Here is a 12774-nt window from a genome sequence, read left to right as displayed (position 1 = left end):
CTGACTTTTCAGGCCCGTAGTCAGAGGGCGTTTGGGTGGTATTAAAGACCCACCCCTCACTAGCAAAGGTCCAGAATTTGTCCCATACATAAGCTCATTTGTCCTATATGACTTCTATGCAATCATACATAGAAATCATGAATAGCTATCATAAATATGAAAATAACCCATTGAAAAAGGTTTTAAGACCAAGTGGAATCCTTTGTCAGCTGTCACTTGAGTGACTTTCGCTAATCAGTATTCAGCTGTGCAACAAAACACACAATCGGATGTGGTGAAGTCATCTTTCACTACTGTATTGTTTTTAAACAGAGAAAATACAGGTGTGAATCACCAAATGCGACCAATATTAAAATGAATTTGAATACTATTTTTCTTTTGTTGTTATCCATGAATTTTCAAATGTACTTAATGTGGTTATTATGACCATCAGGCAATCTAGTTCAGCTAAACTTGTGCTTAAAATGTCACTAAAATGCAGTATTTAAATCTCATAAATAAGTAGTAGCTCAAATAAGGCCTATCTTATTTAAAAAGATCCACTTTTTGGGAAAAAAGAACCACCCCTTTTACCAGGTTGACACCAGATGCATATTTAATTAAAGAATGCCTCATTTGCATATTTAAATATCACATGTTTAAATAACTTTATTCGCTTTTTCACCACCTGCATTGTTTTTATGCCTTAAAGATGAATGTTTTATTCATCCCTCAGCATTCAGTAAACTGGGTAGTGCCGGTTGCAGACAGGGGGCGCTATGATGACATCTTCCTCAAAACAGACTCAGATCTGGATGGTTTCGTCAGCGGACTAGAAGTTAAAGACATCTTCATGCAGTCTGGACTTCATCAGAACCTTCTGGCACACATTTGGTAACAACAAAATTTTAACATTTGAATTTTTTGTCGTGGTTGCCAGATTCATCACTTCATCACTCTGCTGTGTTTGTCAGGGCTTTGGCGGACACCAGGCAGATGGGCAAACTCACACGCGAGCAGTTCTCCTTAGCCATGTATCTAATTCAGCAGAAAGTGAGCAAAGGTCTGGATCCTCCGCAGGCTTTGACACCAGACATGATCCCACCATCTGAACGCGGCACACCGGGACCTGTGAGTCTCATGTTTACCACTTTACACTTATGGAAATGCATGATAGGCTTCTGCATTGGACTGATAGGTTGATGTTTTAAATCTGAAGGAAGTGAGCCACTGAACATGTATAATTTAGCCACATTTTTACCATAAGTCTAGAATAACTAGAACTAAAACAATTAAATGAGCTAATAATAAAAACAAATATATTATTTGATAAAGTTTTAGATTCAAATAAAAAGACAATTGCATTAAATAAATAACGTTCCCTTAACCCTTGTGTGCTGTGCGGGATGTTTTCATCCATTCTGGAGTGATTTTGAGTCCTAATTTGGCCACAGTATTCTCTGTGTTTCAGCAAAGGGAATAATATTTCTTATTTTGACACATATTTGGGCAAAATGCTTTGAAAAAAAAAAAAATCAACAATACCCTCTGGGCAGATTTACTACTCTTTCGTTATGTTCGTGGCTGTTTTTGCCCCATTGACTTCCATTATAATGACATTTTTGATCGCAAAGCCATGACATCATATAATATTATATATTATAAATAAACGTCACTAAATACACATACAAACATTATTTTTGTAAATTAGCTTGTTATAATTTATGTAATTAATCAAAACTGTTTCATTAAAGTTGTTGTTTTTGAAAAACAATAGAAGGTTTAGCTTGAACCTCTGATTTAAAGCTCTTTCTGCGCTGTTTTAGAGTCTGTCAGGATACATGACACCGGTGGGATCTGACATGGCCGCACTGACTGAGATGCGCCGGGTAAGCGACCTCCTTTTCTCTCTTTTATTATATAATCCTGACAAACCCAAAAGCTTTACTAGATGAATCTGTAGCCGTTCAGGAGAGCCACTAACATCCAATCACGAAAACAATCTTTTGTTCCTTTCCATCCACACTTCAACGCTGCTGATGTTTAATCTAACATCAAAATCAGGCAATAATGTTCAAGTTGTGGGTAGGTAAATGTTTGGAAGAAGCCCCAAACAAATGCTTTGGATGCTCTTCTAGTGGAGCCGTTGAGTTGGAAAGCATTTGTGCTGTGAAATGGTGCCGTGACTTCCCCCTATGTTTTTTTTTTCAACACAGGCTGATTGGGAAAATGTGCCCAGGGATACATTTTTTGAGAACTGAGAAATATGTGCTTGTGGGTACATATGTCTGCAATATGTGTGTAAAATTCCATCATGAACATTTTAAGTTTACTTGCTTCAATTGTGCATCAAATTCATGTTTTAAATTCACTTCACGATTGATGTGGATTCGTGTCGTGAGAGGGGCGTCTGTTTGCCTGGTAATTCCAGTTTCATTGCTAATGGCTGACATGCATTTTATTGAGAGAGTAGCTAGCTTTATGTGCTTTAAAATGGCTGAAAAACAGCGTAGATTTGTTCAGCGCCGTGTTTGGGTCCTTCAGATTCTTTAGAGATGCACCTAGCTCTGTGAGTTCATCAACTCCCCTAGAAGCGGTGCCTGAATGGCGGACACTTTCAAAGGTACTTCCGACTAAGTCGGCCCTACTTTGATGAGCTGTTGTGTCGGCAATAGGATTTCCCCCCAGGACAAAAACTACAGGCGCTACGTCACGACCCTATTAGAGCAAGCTCCTGATTGGTTAACGTGGCATGAATGTCCACCAAAGTTTAGATTTTTTTAACTTGAGCGATTCATGCAAATCACGAATTAAGCACGTCAAACGTCCAGAACGCTCAATTCATGGCATGTCATTCAATCGATCATTCGCACTGCAAAATGTCTGATGGCATCTTTGGAGTGACTTAATATGTAAATTACTCTCGCTTGATGCTTCCACTGATTTTTGTGGTATTGAAATGCAACAGTTGTGTGTATCTGTGTTTGCATTTGGTGAACACCGGTGAAGAGCAGTAAACTGATGACCTTCACAGCAAATCACAGTCATTTCTGGATGTTTTTAAGTTTTCAGTACTGATTGGTACCGAAATTCTAGTATCGTGTCAACATTAGAATGTACCATCATGGCAAGAAGGACGTACACAGAAATAAACACAGTGGTCTTTAGTGGATTTACGAGAAATGGAATATGAGAAAGTTTGCCCCAGTAACATTTTTAAGATCGTCAAAAATGTACATGGTGGCCTCTAGTGGATTTGTGAAAACCAAAACTGCAAGAAAACGTAGCATCCGGTACATATTTCTCGATTCTCAGAAATGTATCCCTGGGCACGTAATTCCAATGAGCCTGGGTGTTTTTTTGTTGTTTTATTTGTTTTTAAACATCAGAGGTGGAAGACGAGCTGGTTTCTGGTCCCGTGTGGCTCTTTGGTGTCTCTTTCCCTTTCTGTTTATGTGGTGCTGTGGTGGTGTGAGGTTTAGCCGGCCGCCACTGAGTGTGTTTGCTGGATCTGCTCATACAGGACAGCTCCAGCTCCGTGGGTTCAGGAGAATTCACCGGGATTAAAGAACTGGATGATATCAGCCAAGAAATCGCACAACTGCAGAGGTGAGGACAGACACCGGCAGATTAGGGCAAAATTATTCGCCCTCCTGTGAAATCTTTAGTTCTTTTTCAAATATTTCCCAAGTGATGTTTAACAGAGCTACGAATTTTCTTCACAGTATTTCCTATAATATTTTTTTATTTTCGAGAAAGTTATTGTTTGGCTATAATAAAATTAGTTAAAAAATTTAAAAAAGGTCAGTGTTATGAGAAATATATATTGTTCCAATTGTCTAAAGGACAAACTACTGTTGTCCAATGACTTGCCTAATTTATATAACTAATGAAAAACCTAATTAACCTAAATTGCACTTTAAGCTGAGTACTAGTATTCCAAAATAACTAGTAAAATATTGTGTACTGTCATCATGGCAAAGACTAAAGAAATTAATTATTGGAAATTAGTCATTAAAAATATTGTGTTTAGAATCGTGTTGAACAAATCTCTATATTGAACAACATTTAGAAAATATTTTAAAAAGTGTTACAATTTCGCAGGAGGGCTAATATTTTTGCCTTCAACTTTATAAAGTCATCAAGGATATACTGATTGATATTTAAAATTCATTTTACTTTATTTACCAAATAATTCTTAAAAATGATTATGGTGCACTGAAAAATATGAATAGTATTACTGAGATTTTTTTTGCAATATGAAAGTGCTTAGTTTAGCCATTAAGGTCAAATGTAAATAAAAAATTTGAAGAAAAAAAGAGCAATTGCTAAGATAAGCAATGTGATTAAAAGTCAAATCTCATATTTTATTATAAATCATTTTTAAAGTGTAATAAGAATTTTCTTCAAATTTTAGCCAATATTTCAAGGCTGCGTTCACACTGCACACAAATGTGGCCCGAATTTTTTTTGCCCACATGTGACTGAGGTAATGACCGGCAGCCAACAGCTTACTCTCTGCAACTCATGCTGTCACCATTGGCTTGCATGGTTCGGGATCTGTAGGGCTGCGCATCGATGGATTTGCTCTTCAGTGTTTGGACTCTAAGTATTGATTATTAAACCACACTGAGCTGAACTGAATTTAAAAATTGAAAACTGGACTGACACTGTTTCAGTTTTCTATGATCGTGTATTTAAAGCTGCTTTGAAACAATCTACATTGTAAAAGCGCTATACAAATAAAGGTAAATTGAATTGAATGGAATTGAATAGTATTAAATCAGACACAGATCTGATGTTTTGCAATGCGACCGCAGTTAGAACGCTTAAGAAGGATTTCATGTGACTTTTACATAATCTTTGAGCAACATCCTTTACTCAGCAGCAAAGTAGAATGGCACACAGGGCAATTACTTTACCACAGAAAGTTGGTTATTCACTTTGAAAAAAATGTTCAAGCACCCAAACCCCCCTTCTGCACATGAAATAAAAAATGAAAATGAAATATCTCTGCAAACAGAGATAAACCAACTCCAGCTTCACAGTTCAGTCTGCGGCTGCTTATTAACCCTTAAAGAGTCCACTACACTGGTGGTCAGAAAGAAGCGCACCGCAGTTGTCATAAATCACAAATGATCAGTGTTTTATGACTTAATTTATGTTTCAAATGGCGAAAGGCACATTAGTAAAAGCAGAACAACCCTTTACAGTTCATGAAATACACCACGGTTGTCTGTAAAAAGGGCAATAATAATATTAAGCATATTCTGACAAATTGCTCAAATCATACAGTGTACACCTTGCATGCATAAGTGATAAGTGATAAGTGTAATAAGACATTTTGTGATGTCTGTAACTATACTTTTGCACATACGGGTCAGTTTAGGACCATGATTTGTTTTTGAACACTAAGCCTTGCCATGTGAACGTTGCCTTAGTGTTCTAAAACATTAAAGAAACAATATATTTAAAAACATACAGTCTTCTTGAATTGTGTGATAACTAGCAAGCACAAAAACAGTTCAGGTTCTCTTAAACACACACTATATATATATATATATATATATATATATATATATATATATATATATATATATATATATATATATATATATATATATATATATATATATATATACTTAAAAAAAACTCACTGCCAGGAAAAAAACTGTTATTATTATTATTATATTACTATTATTATTATTATTATTATTTATTTTATTATTATTATTATTATGAGAGTTTTTATGGCTTTAAAAAATGATATGTTGTAATCAATGTTAATGAAGACAAAATATAGGGTTCTTTACTTGATAAAGAGTTAAAACACTTTTATTTTTATTTATTATGTTTTACATCATATTTCTCCACATTTCACTTCCCCAAGTCTTCATATCCCTCCATTGGCCCATTCCAGTATATTTGTCATTTTTGAACAGCTGATGATCCCGATATGACTCCTATTTCCCTTGTAAGCAGCAGGACAGGTATCTGAAAGCTCTTGGTGGCGGATGAGTTTCTCTTCCCTGACAAACCCTCATCACACTTTCCTCCTCCTCCTCCTCAGTGTCCTTTTCATGTGTTTATTTTTATTTTATGAAATCTCTTGTTTCACTTGCTTATTCATGCTGCCTCAGCACTCTTGCTTTCACACACTGGGATACACTCAGGTAAAAGTCTATCTTGACTGTCACTGTACTTGATTTTGTGTGTGTGTGTGTGTGTGTGTGTGTGTGTGTAAAGGAGTCTGGTACGAGGGATATTTTCTGCTGTCAGCAGTTGGTAAAGGCTTTTGTGTCTATTCTTTTTTTACTTTTCTAGAGAGAAGTACACTTTGGAACAAGATATTAGAGAAACCGAGGAGGCCATCAGACACAAAACCACTGAGGTTCAGGTATATCCGGTGTTATTATTAAAATCATTACTTATATTATTGATTATAGGGTAATGCTTAATGTGTTATGGATATATTTAAAGGTAATTATTAGTATTTTGTAATGAATATATTTATTAGAATTTAGACTGTTAGATAATATATTTTTAAAAAGTTATTTGTTATTAATATACAAAATATTATAATAAAAATAATATTACTAGAAAAAAATAACATTTAATCATTTAATGTATTGTACATTTATGAATGCATTTTTATATTTTAAGTTATTGATTTTTGCTGTTTTACAAGTAATGATATATGATATATATAATGATATATATATATATATTTTTTTTTTTTTATTTATTTATAAATTTACTATATTGTACCTGCTAAAGTATTATTGTGTATATTTAAAGTAAATACATTTAAATGCATATTTTATATTTTAACATATTGATTATGCTATTGTGTCGTATGTATATTAACAAAAGTATTGTAATATTTTTTATATACTTATGAAATGTTTATTTTTGTTTTACATATATTTAGTATATAAGTATATAAATATTAAATATGCTAATTAACAAAACAATGAGTAAATAAAACAATAAAATCATATGTAAATAAATGTTAATATAATATCATGTATAAAGGTAAAATACAAAATGTTGTTTAATAATTGCATACATTTAGTATGGATTACATGATATATTATTATTGCGTCTATATTCATTGTATTGTATGATAAACACAAATATATTTTAATATATACATTTCAAGTATAATCTACATTTAATTTATAATACATGTATAATAGTTTAATAATCAAACTAATAATCTTGAAATATTTAATTAATACAATAATTTAATTAACAAATAAAGCAATTAATAAACCATATGTAAATAAATGTTAATACAATATATATTAAAATATAAATGTAATTCTACAAAATATTGTTTAATTTTTACATACATTTAGTATTTATTATATGATATATTAGTAAATCGTGCTATATTCATTATTGTTTAATAAATGTGAATATATTTTAATATATATTTAAAGTATAATCCATATTTAATTTATAATGCATGTATAACAATTTTATAATTAAACTGATAATCTTTACTTTTACTGAATTTATTTTATTATATATTTTTAAGTTTACAATGTATCGTTTCAGCGTCTGCACTGTCACATCGCAAACAAATGCAATGTCCAGTCTGAAATATAGTTGACCAGGAACCAGGAGCTACAGAATTGTATTCATTTTCTGTGTTTATATGGAATTTACACAATTTTTGCAAAACAAGGTTATTTCACTTACTCCACTGGCATATAATTTTCTTAAAACTCTTAATTTTTACTTATTTCTTTTAACAGTGAAAAGTAAACAATATTTTTACTTGGTCTAAGATTTGTAAAAAATATTTGGACTAGAAACAAGACAAAACAAAGTAAGAATTATTTTTTTTTGCATTGTGATTATTACATTTCTGTACCGGAACACTGCTGGACTCCCCAGAAAACCATCAAATGGAGCTATTCAAACCTTCTTCTGAAACTGTATTCGGATCACAATGCTTATCGCAGAAATATCGCAATATCAGATTTTTCCAATATCGCGCAACCCTAATTTACAAAAATTATATAAAGTATAATCCACATTTAGTTTATGGTTTATCTATTGTAGTTTATAAAACCAATCATTTCATTTCACTTCACTTTACTGTACTTGATGTGCTTTGATTGACAGGAGATGCAGAATGATTTGGACCGAGAAACGTCGAGCCTCCAGGAGCTGGAGGCGCAGAAGCAGGATGCCCAGGACCGGCTGGAGGAGATGGACCAGCAGAAGGCTAAGCTGGAGGACATGCTCAATGATGTTCGACAGAAGTGCCAGGAAGAGTCACAAATGGTGAGCGAAAAACTCTACAAGACCATTTACCGTGTTAGTAAAGCACGTTCAAGCATCTTCTCCGTCTCTCTGTTCAGATCTCTTCTCTGCAGACTCAGATACACTCGCAGGAGTCTGACCTGCAGAGCCAAGAGGAAGAACTGGGCCGAGCCAAAGCAGACCTGAACCGCCTGCAGCAGGAGGAAGCTCAGCTGGAGCAGAGTCTACAAGCCGGACGGATTCAGCTGGAGACCATCATCAAGTCCCTCAAAGCCACACAGGACGAGATCAACCAGGTGCTGCAGTTTAAAGGCTCACCAAACCCTCAAACACGACGTACACCACGACATCAAAAACATGCCGAAAAATGCAAACCGTTTTAAAGTCTAAACCTTGATGTCTATTTGACATTTACAGATTAAAGCCTTTTTGACCATCAAAATAATGACATAAAACGTATTATAAGATAAGAAAAGTTTGGACGCTTCAATACCGTATTATACATTTTGTATCACTACAATGAATGTAAGCTATCTTGATGTCAAAACAACGTAAAATTAACATCTAACATTAGCATCAAAAATCCATGACAGGACTGTCCGTTTTTGGCTGTTTTGACAAAGTTAGTGACAGCAAATCGATTAGCATTTTTTACGTGTTTTTTTATTTATTTTTGACATCAACGTGACTGCTGGGAAGATTTAGGCCAATGTTACACACACACACACAAACACACACACACATATATATATTTATATATATATACTCACGGGCCACTTTATAAGGTTCACCTTACTAATACCGAGTTGGGCCCCCTTTTGCCTACAGAACTGCCTTAATTCTTTATGGCATGGATTCAAAAAGGTACTGGAAATATTCCTCAGAGACTTTGGTCCATATTGACATGATAGCATCACTCAGTTGCTGCAGATTTGTCAGCTGCACATCCATGATGTGAATCTCCCGTTCCACCATTCCAAAGGTGCTCTATTAGATTGAGATCTGGTGAATGTGGAGGTCATTTGAGTAAGTGAACTCATTGTCATGTTCAAGAAACTAGTCTGAGATGATTCACACTTTATGACATGGTGCCTTTTTCTGCTGGAAGTAGCCATCAGAAGATCAGTACACTGAGATGGACATGGTTAGCAACAGTAATCTGTCAGCAATAGGTACTAATGGGCCCAAAGTGTTCCAAGAAAATATTCCCCACACCATTACACCATCACCAGCCTGAACCGTTGATACAAGGCAAGATGGATCCATACTTTTATGTTGTTGATGCCAAATTTTGACCCTACCATGCAAATTTTGCAGTAGAAATCGAGACTAATCAGACCAGGCAACATTCTTCCAATATTCTATTGTCCAAATTTGGTGAGCCGGTGCGAATTGTAGCTTTAGTTTCCTGTTCTTAACTGACAGGAGTGGTCTTCTGCTGCTGTAGCTTATCCGCCTCAAGGTCGGTCTTGTGTGTTCAGAGATGCTCTTCTGCATACCTCAGTTGTAACCAGTGGTTATTTAATTTACTGTTGCCTTTCTATTAGCTGGAACCAGTCTGGCCATGCTCCTCTGGCATCAACAAGGCATCAAGAAGGCATTTACACCCGCAGAACTGCTGCTCAGTGGATATTTTCTTTTTTTTGGACCATTCTCTGTCAACCCAAGAGGTAGTTGTAATTGAAAATCCAAGATCAGCAGTTTTTGAAATACTCAGACCAGCCCGTCTAGCACCTAAATCACCTTTCTTCCCCATTCTGATGCTCGGTTTGAACTGCAGCAGATCGTCTTGACCATGTCTACTAGCCTAAATGCACTGAATTGCCACCATGTGATTGGCTGATTATAAATGTGCGTTAACGAGCAGTTGGACAGTTGTACCTAGTAAAGTGGCTGGTGAGTGTATATACACAGTATAAATATTTAAAAATACAAATGTCTCTTCTATAGTTACATCGTGTGCTGATACAGACTAATTCATGATATACTCTTATTCTGGGCTAATAATCAAGAAACTTTGCTGCCGTACCAGGCGCAATGATATTACACAATGCTTTTAATCTAGTTACCCAGTTGGGGACTTTTCGTGTGCTGTGTATTTGCATAATGTCAAACAGTGGTTTCAACATTTTTCAAGACATCTTCTTTTGTGCTTAACAGAAGAAATGCATCAAGGTTTAAGTAAAGGGTGAGTAAATTATGACAGAATTTTCATTTATGGGTCAACTAAACCTTTGAATTAAAAAAAAGTGTTCAAACCAAGCAACAAAAATTTGGGAATGGCATCATGGTATGGCAGCAAGGTTTCTTGAATTTTATGCCTTAGTACACAGTGTAAGTATAGAAGAGTCAAGCTTTGAATTGGAAAATTATTGAAAGTCTTTTTTAGCTAGATGCTAATGGTCTAATCTGATTCCATGGTTTATGCTAAGCTAAGCTAAAAGTACTGAAAACCGGAGATCTGCTTTATAGATTCAAAAATGAACTATGACTTGTAAAATGAACCTATTTCTAAAAATTTAAGTGTAACGTTGCTTTAAATATGAAACAAAAGTGAACACTAGAGGGCGACAAATGCCTAAATGCCTGCTTTTTTTTAAACACAGTCACGCTAATGTGTTTACTTATGAAGTTAGAAGGTAGACACCAGACAAAGTGCTTCATATAATAGCATCACAAAGAAATAAAACATGCAAAAAGCAGCTATAACCCTGACACGTGCTTATTGCAGGCTCGAAGCAAACTCTCCCAGATCCAGGACAGCCAGCATGAGATCAGCAAGAACATCGAGCAGTACAGCAGCACCCTGAATGGCACCCATGGGGGCAGCATGACCAACCTGGCCGACATGAGCGAAGGATTCCCTGAGAAGGAGAATGGAGGTTTTGGAGCCATGGTGAGGAGAAGGATAAATCTGATGTGTTTAGTTTACTTCAGTGTTTGTTTTTTGCCAATGTAGAATACATGCAGACCAGGTTGTATCCATACTAAAGCTATGATGTATTCAGAGGGTTAGTAGTTTTAGTAGGGGGTGGAAGTGTGGATAGTGAACTGCTAATTAAAGTCTGTTCCAGGTAAAAGAGTTATGTATTTTAACGCATTTGATTTATATTTTATTTTGGTTATTAATAATATTATTCATAATTGTTTGAAAAAAGTAACCACATATAGTATTTATATACACACACAATTCATAACTGTTTATAAGTGTAACTATATATAGTATTTACATAATTTGATATGTTAATATAAAGATTTTTTATTTATATTATTAATAATGACCATTACTATTATTACATTTTTTAACTCATTTGTTTGTTTGTAGCACAAAACAGCAATTATATAATAATACTGTTTTACAGGGCTTTTTATTTAGTTTGTCATGGGGGCCAGTTCATGAAAAGCATCACAAATGAGGGGCCTGAGAGATACGACTTGCAATATAAGTGATGACACAACAGCAATCTAAGAGCCCATATGCTGTAGTTTTGCTCCTTAAAGGTTCAAGAAACCCTGGAGTACTTTTTTGAGATTTTAAGAGATTTGTGTGTGTTGAGCATCAGTTAAGACAATGTTAGCATCTGTTAGCTTTAACTGTGGGGAAAAGTGGATAATATTGAGCTTTTGTCAGCTAATTTCAGCTTAAAATTATTTTTGGGGCAAGATCAAAATTGGCGACGTAGCGCAAAACTGCAAAAGCAAAGATGACGCTTCCGGTTTCTCATTATTATTCATAGTTCATTATTATTCGGAGTTTTCTTATGCTATGTAATAGGGGTGTCACAATTTCGATTTTTAATCAAAATCGATCGAAATTTATGCTCAATTTCGATTATCGAATCAAAAAATAGAATCGTCGATGCTGCCACGCCCCCATGTCAGCTTGGCTTGCCAAGCAGGAAAAAAAACAGGCTTGTTGAAGTGCTTGTAAACTGCAGAAGCAGGAGACCCGTCGAGAGAACTTAAACCCTCTCCTCTTTCAATGAAGTCGCCAGTGTTTAAGCATTTTGGATTTCCAGTGAGTTATGTTGACAGCGTTCAACACAGTTATGCAAGCTCTGCTATGTTTGTATTACATACGCTTCGTCCGATAGACAACACCGGCATCGCGATCCTCCGCCCGCCCCTGTTGCAAATCCGCTCGCGAAAAGTACACACTCAGGCCCTGTTTATACTGTCTTTGTTTTTAAATGGCATTTTAGAACGACAACGATTTGACATCCACAGTGGCGTGTAGCATTTCTGAGCAGCCCTCCTTCCTCTCTGCCTCTGAAAATGCACATCACGTGACCACACAGACACAGACGCACATACAGCACAGACAGCAGGTCCAGGCAGTCAGAGGACTGCTTCAATCTTTCACTCATTTGTACTTTATCATTTTAGCGAACACCTCAGATACTGTTGGCTGGTTCCTGTTGGTTGTGCGTCTTTTTTACTGATGCCATCATAACGACACAGATCACTGTCTATTCACGAGTCCCGCAGAAAAAGTGATTGACAGGTGGTAATTATGTG

At 35.4% G+C, this 12774-nt stretch overlaps 1 protein-coding gene across 28 annotated transcripts in view; it reads left to right on the top strand.

Moving 5' to 3' along the window:
* Window positions 1-12774, top strand: part of eps15l1a (epidermal growth factor receptor pathway substrate 15-like 1a) — a 49474-nt gene that overhangs the window by 9692 nt on the left and 27008 nt on the right. For 13 of the 28 annotated variants that reach the window (XR_012397526.1, XR_012397524.1, XR_012397523.1 and 10 more), the window contains exons 10-17: window positions 716-873; window positions 954-1110; window positions 1806-1868; window positions 3503-3588; window positions 6304-6376; window positions 8116-8277; window positions 8355-8552; window positions 10988-11152. Coding sequence is in view for 21 of the 28 variants with exons in the window: in XM_073936793.1 (XP_073792894.1) it covers window positions 716-873; window positions 954-1110; window positions 1806-1868; window positions 3503-3588; window positions 6304-6376; window positions 8116-8277; window positions 8355-8552; window positions 10988-11152 (1062 nt within the window). In the remaining 7 variants the exon portion in view is untranslated. Of the gene's footprint in view, window positions 1-715; window positions 874-953; window positions 1111-1805; window positions 1869-2043; window positions 2065-3502; window positions 3589-6119; window positions 6153-6303; window positions 6377-8115; window positions 8278-8354; window positions 8553-10987; window positions 11153-12774 lie in introns of all 28 variants that reach the window. The other 15 variants (XM_073936789.1, XM_073936783.1, XM_009296319.4 and 12 more) reach the window with 3 other exon arrangements.

This window comes from Danio rerio, chromosome 22 (genome assembly GCF_049306965.1).
Source record: "Danio rerio strain Tuebingen ecotype United States chromosome 22, GRCz12tu, whole genome shotgun sequence".
NCBI lineage: Eukaryota > Metazoa > Chordata > Actinopteri > Cypriniformes > Danionidae > Danio > Danio rerio.
This window is presented reverse-complemented; position numbering and strand designations above follow the sequence as displayed.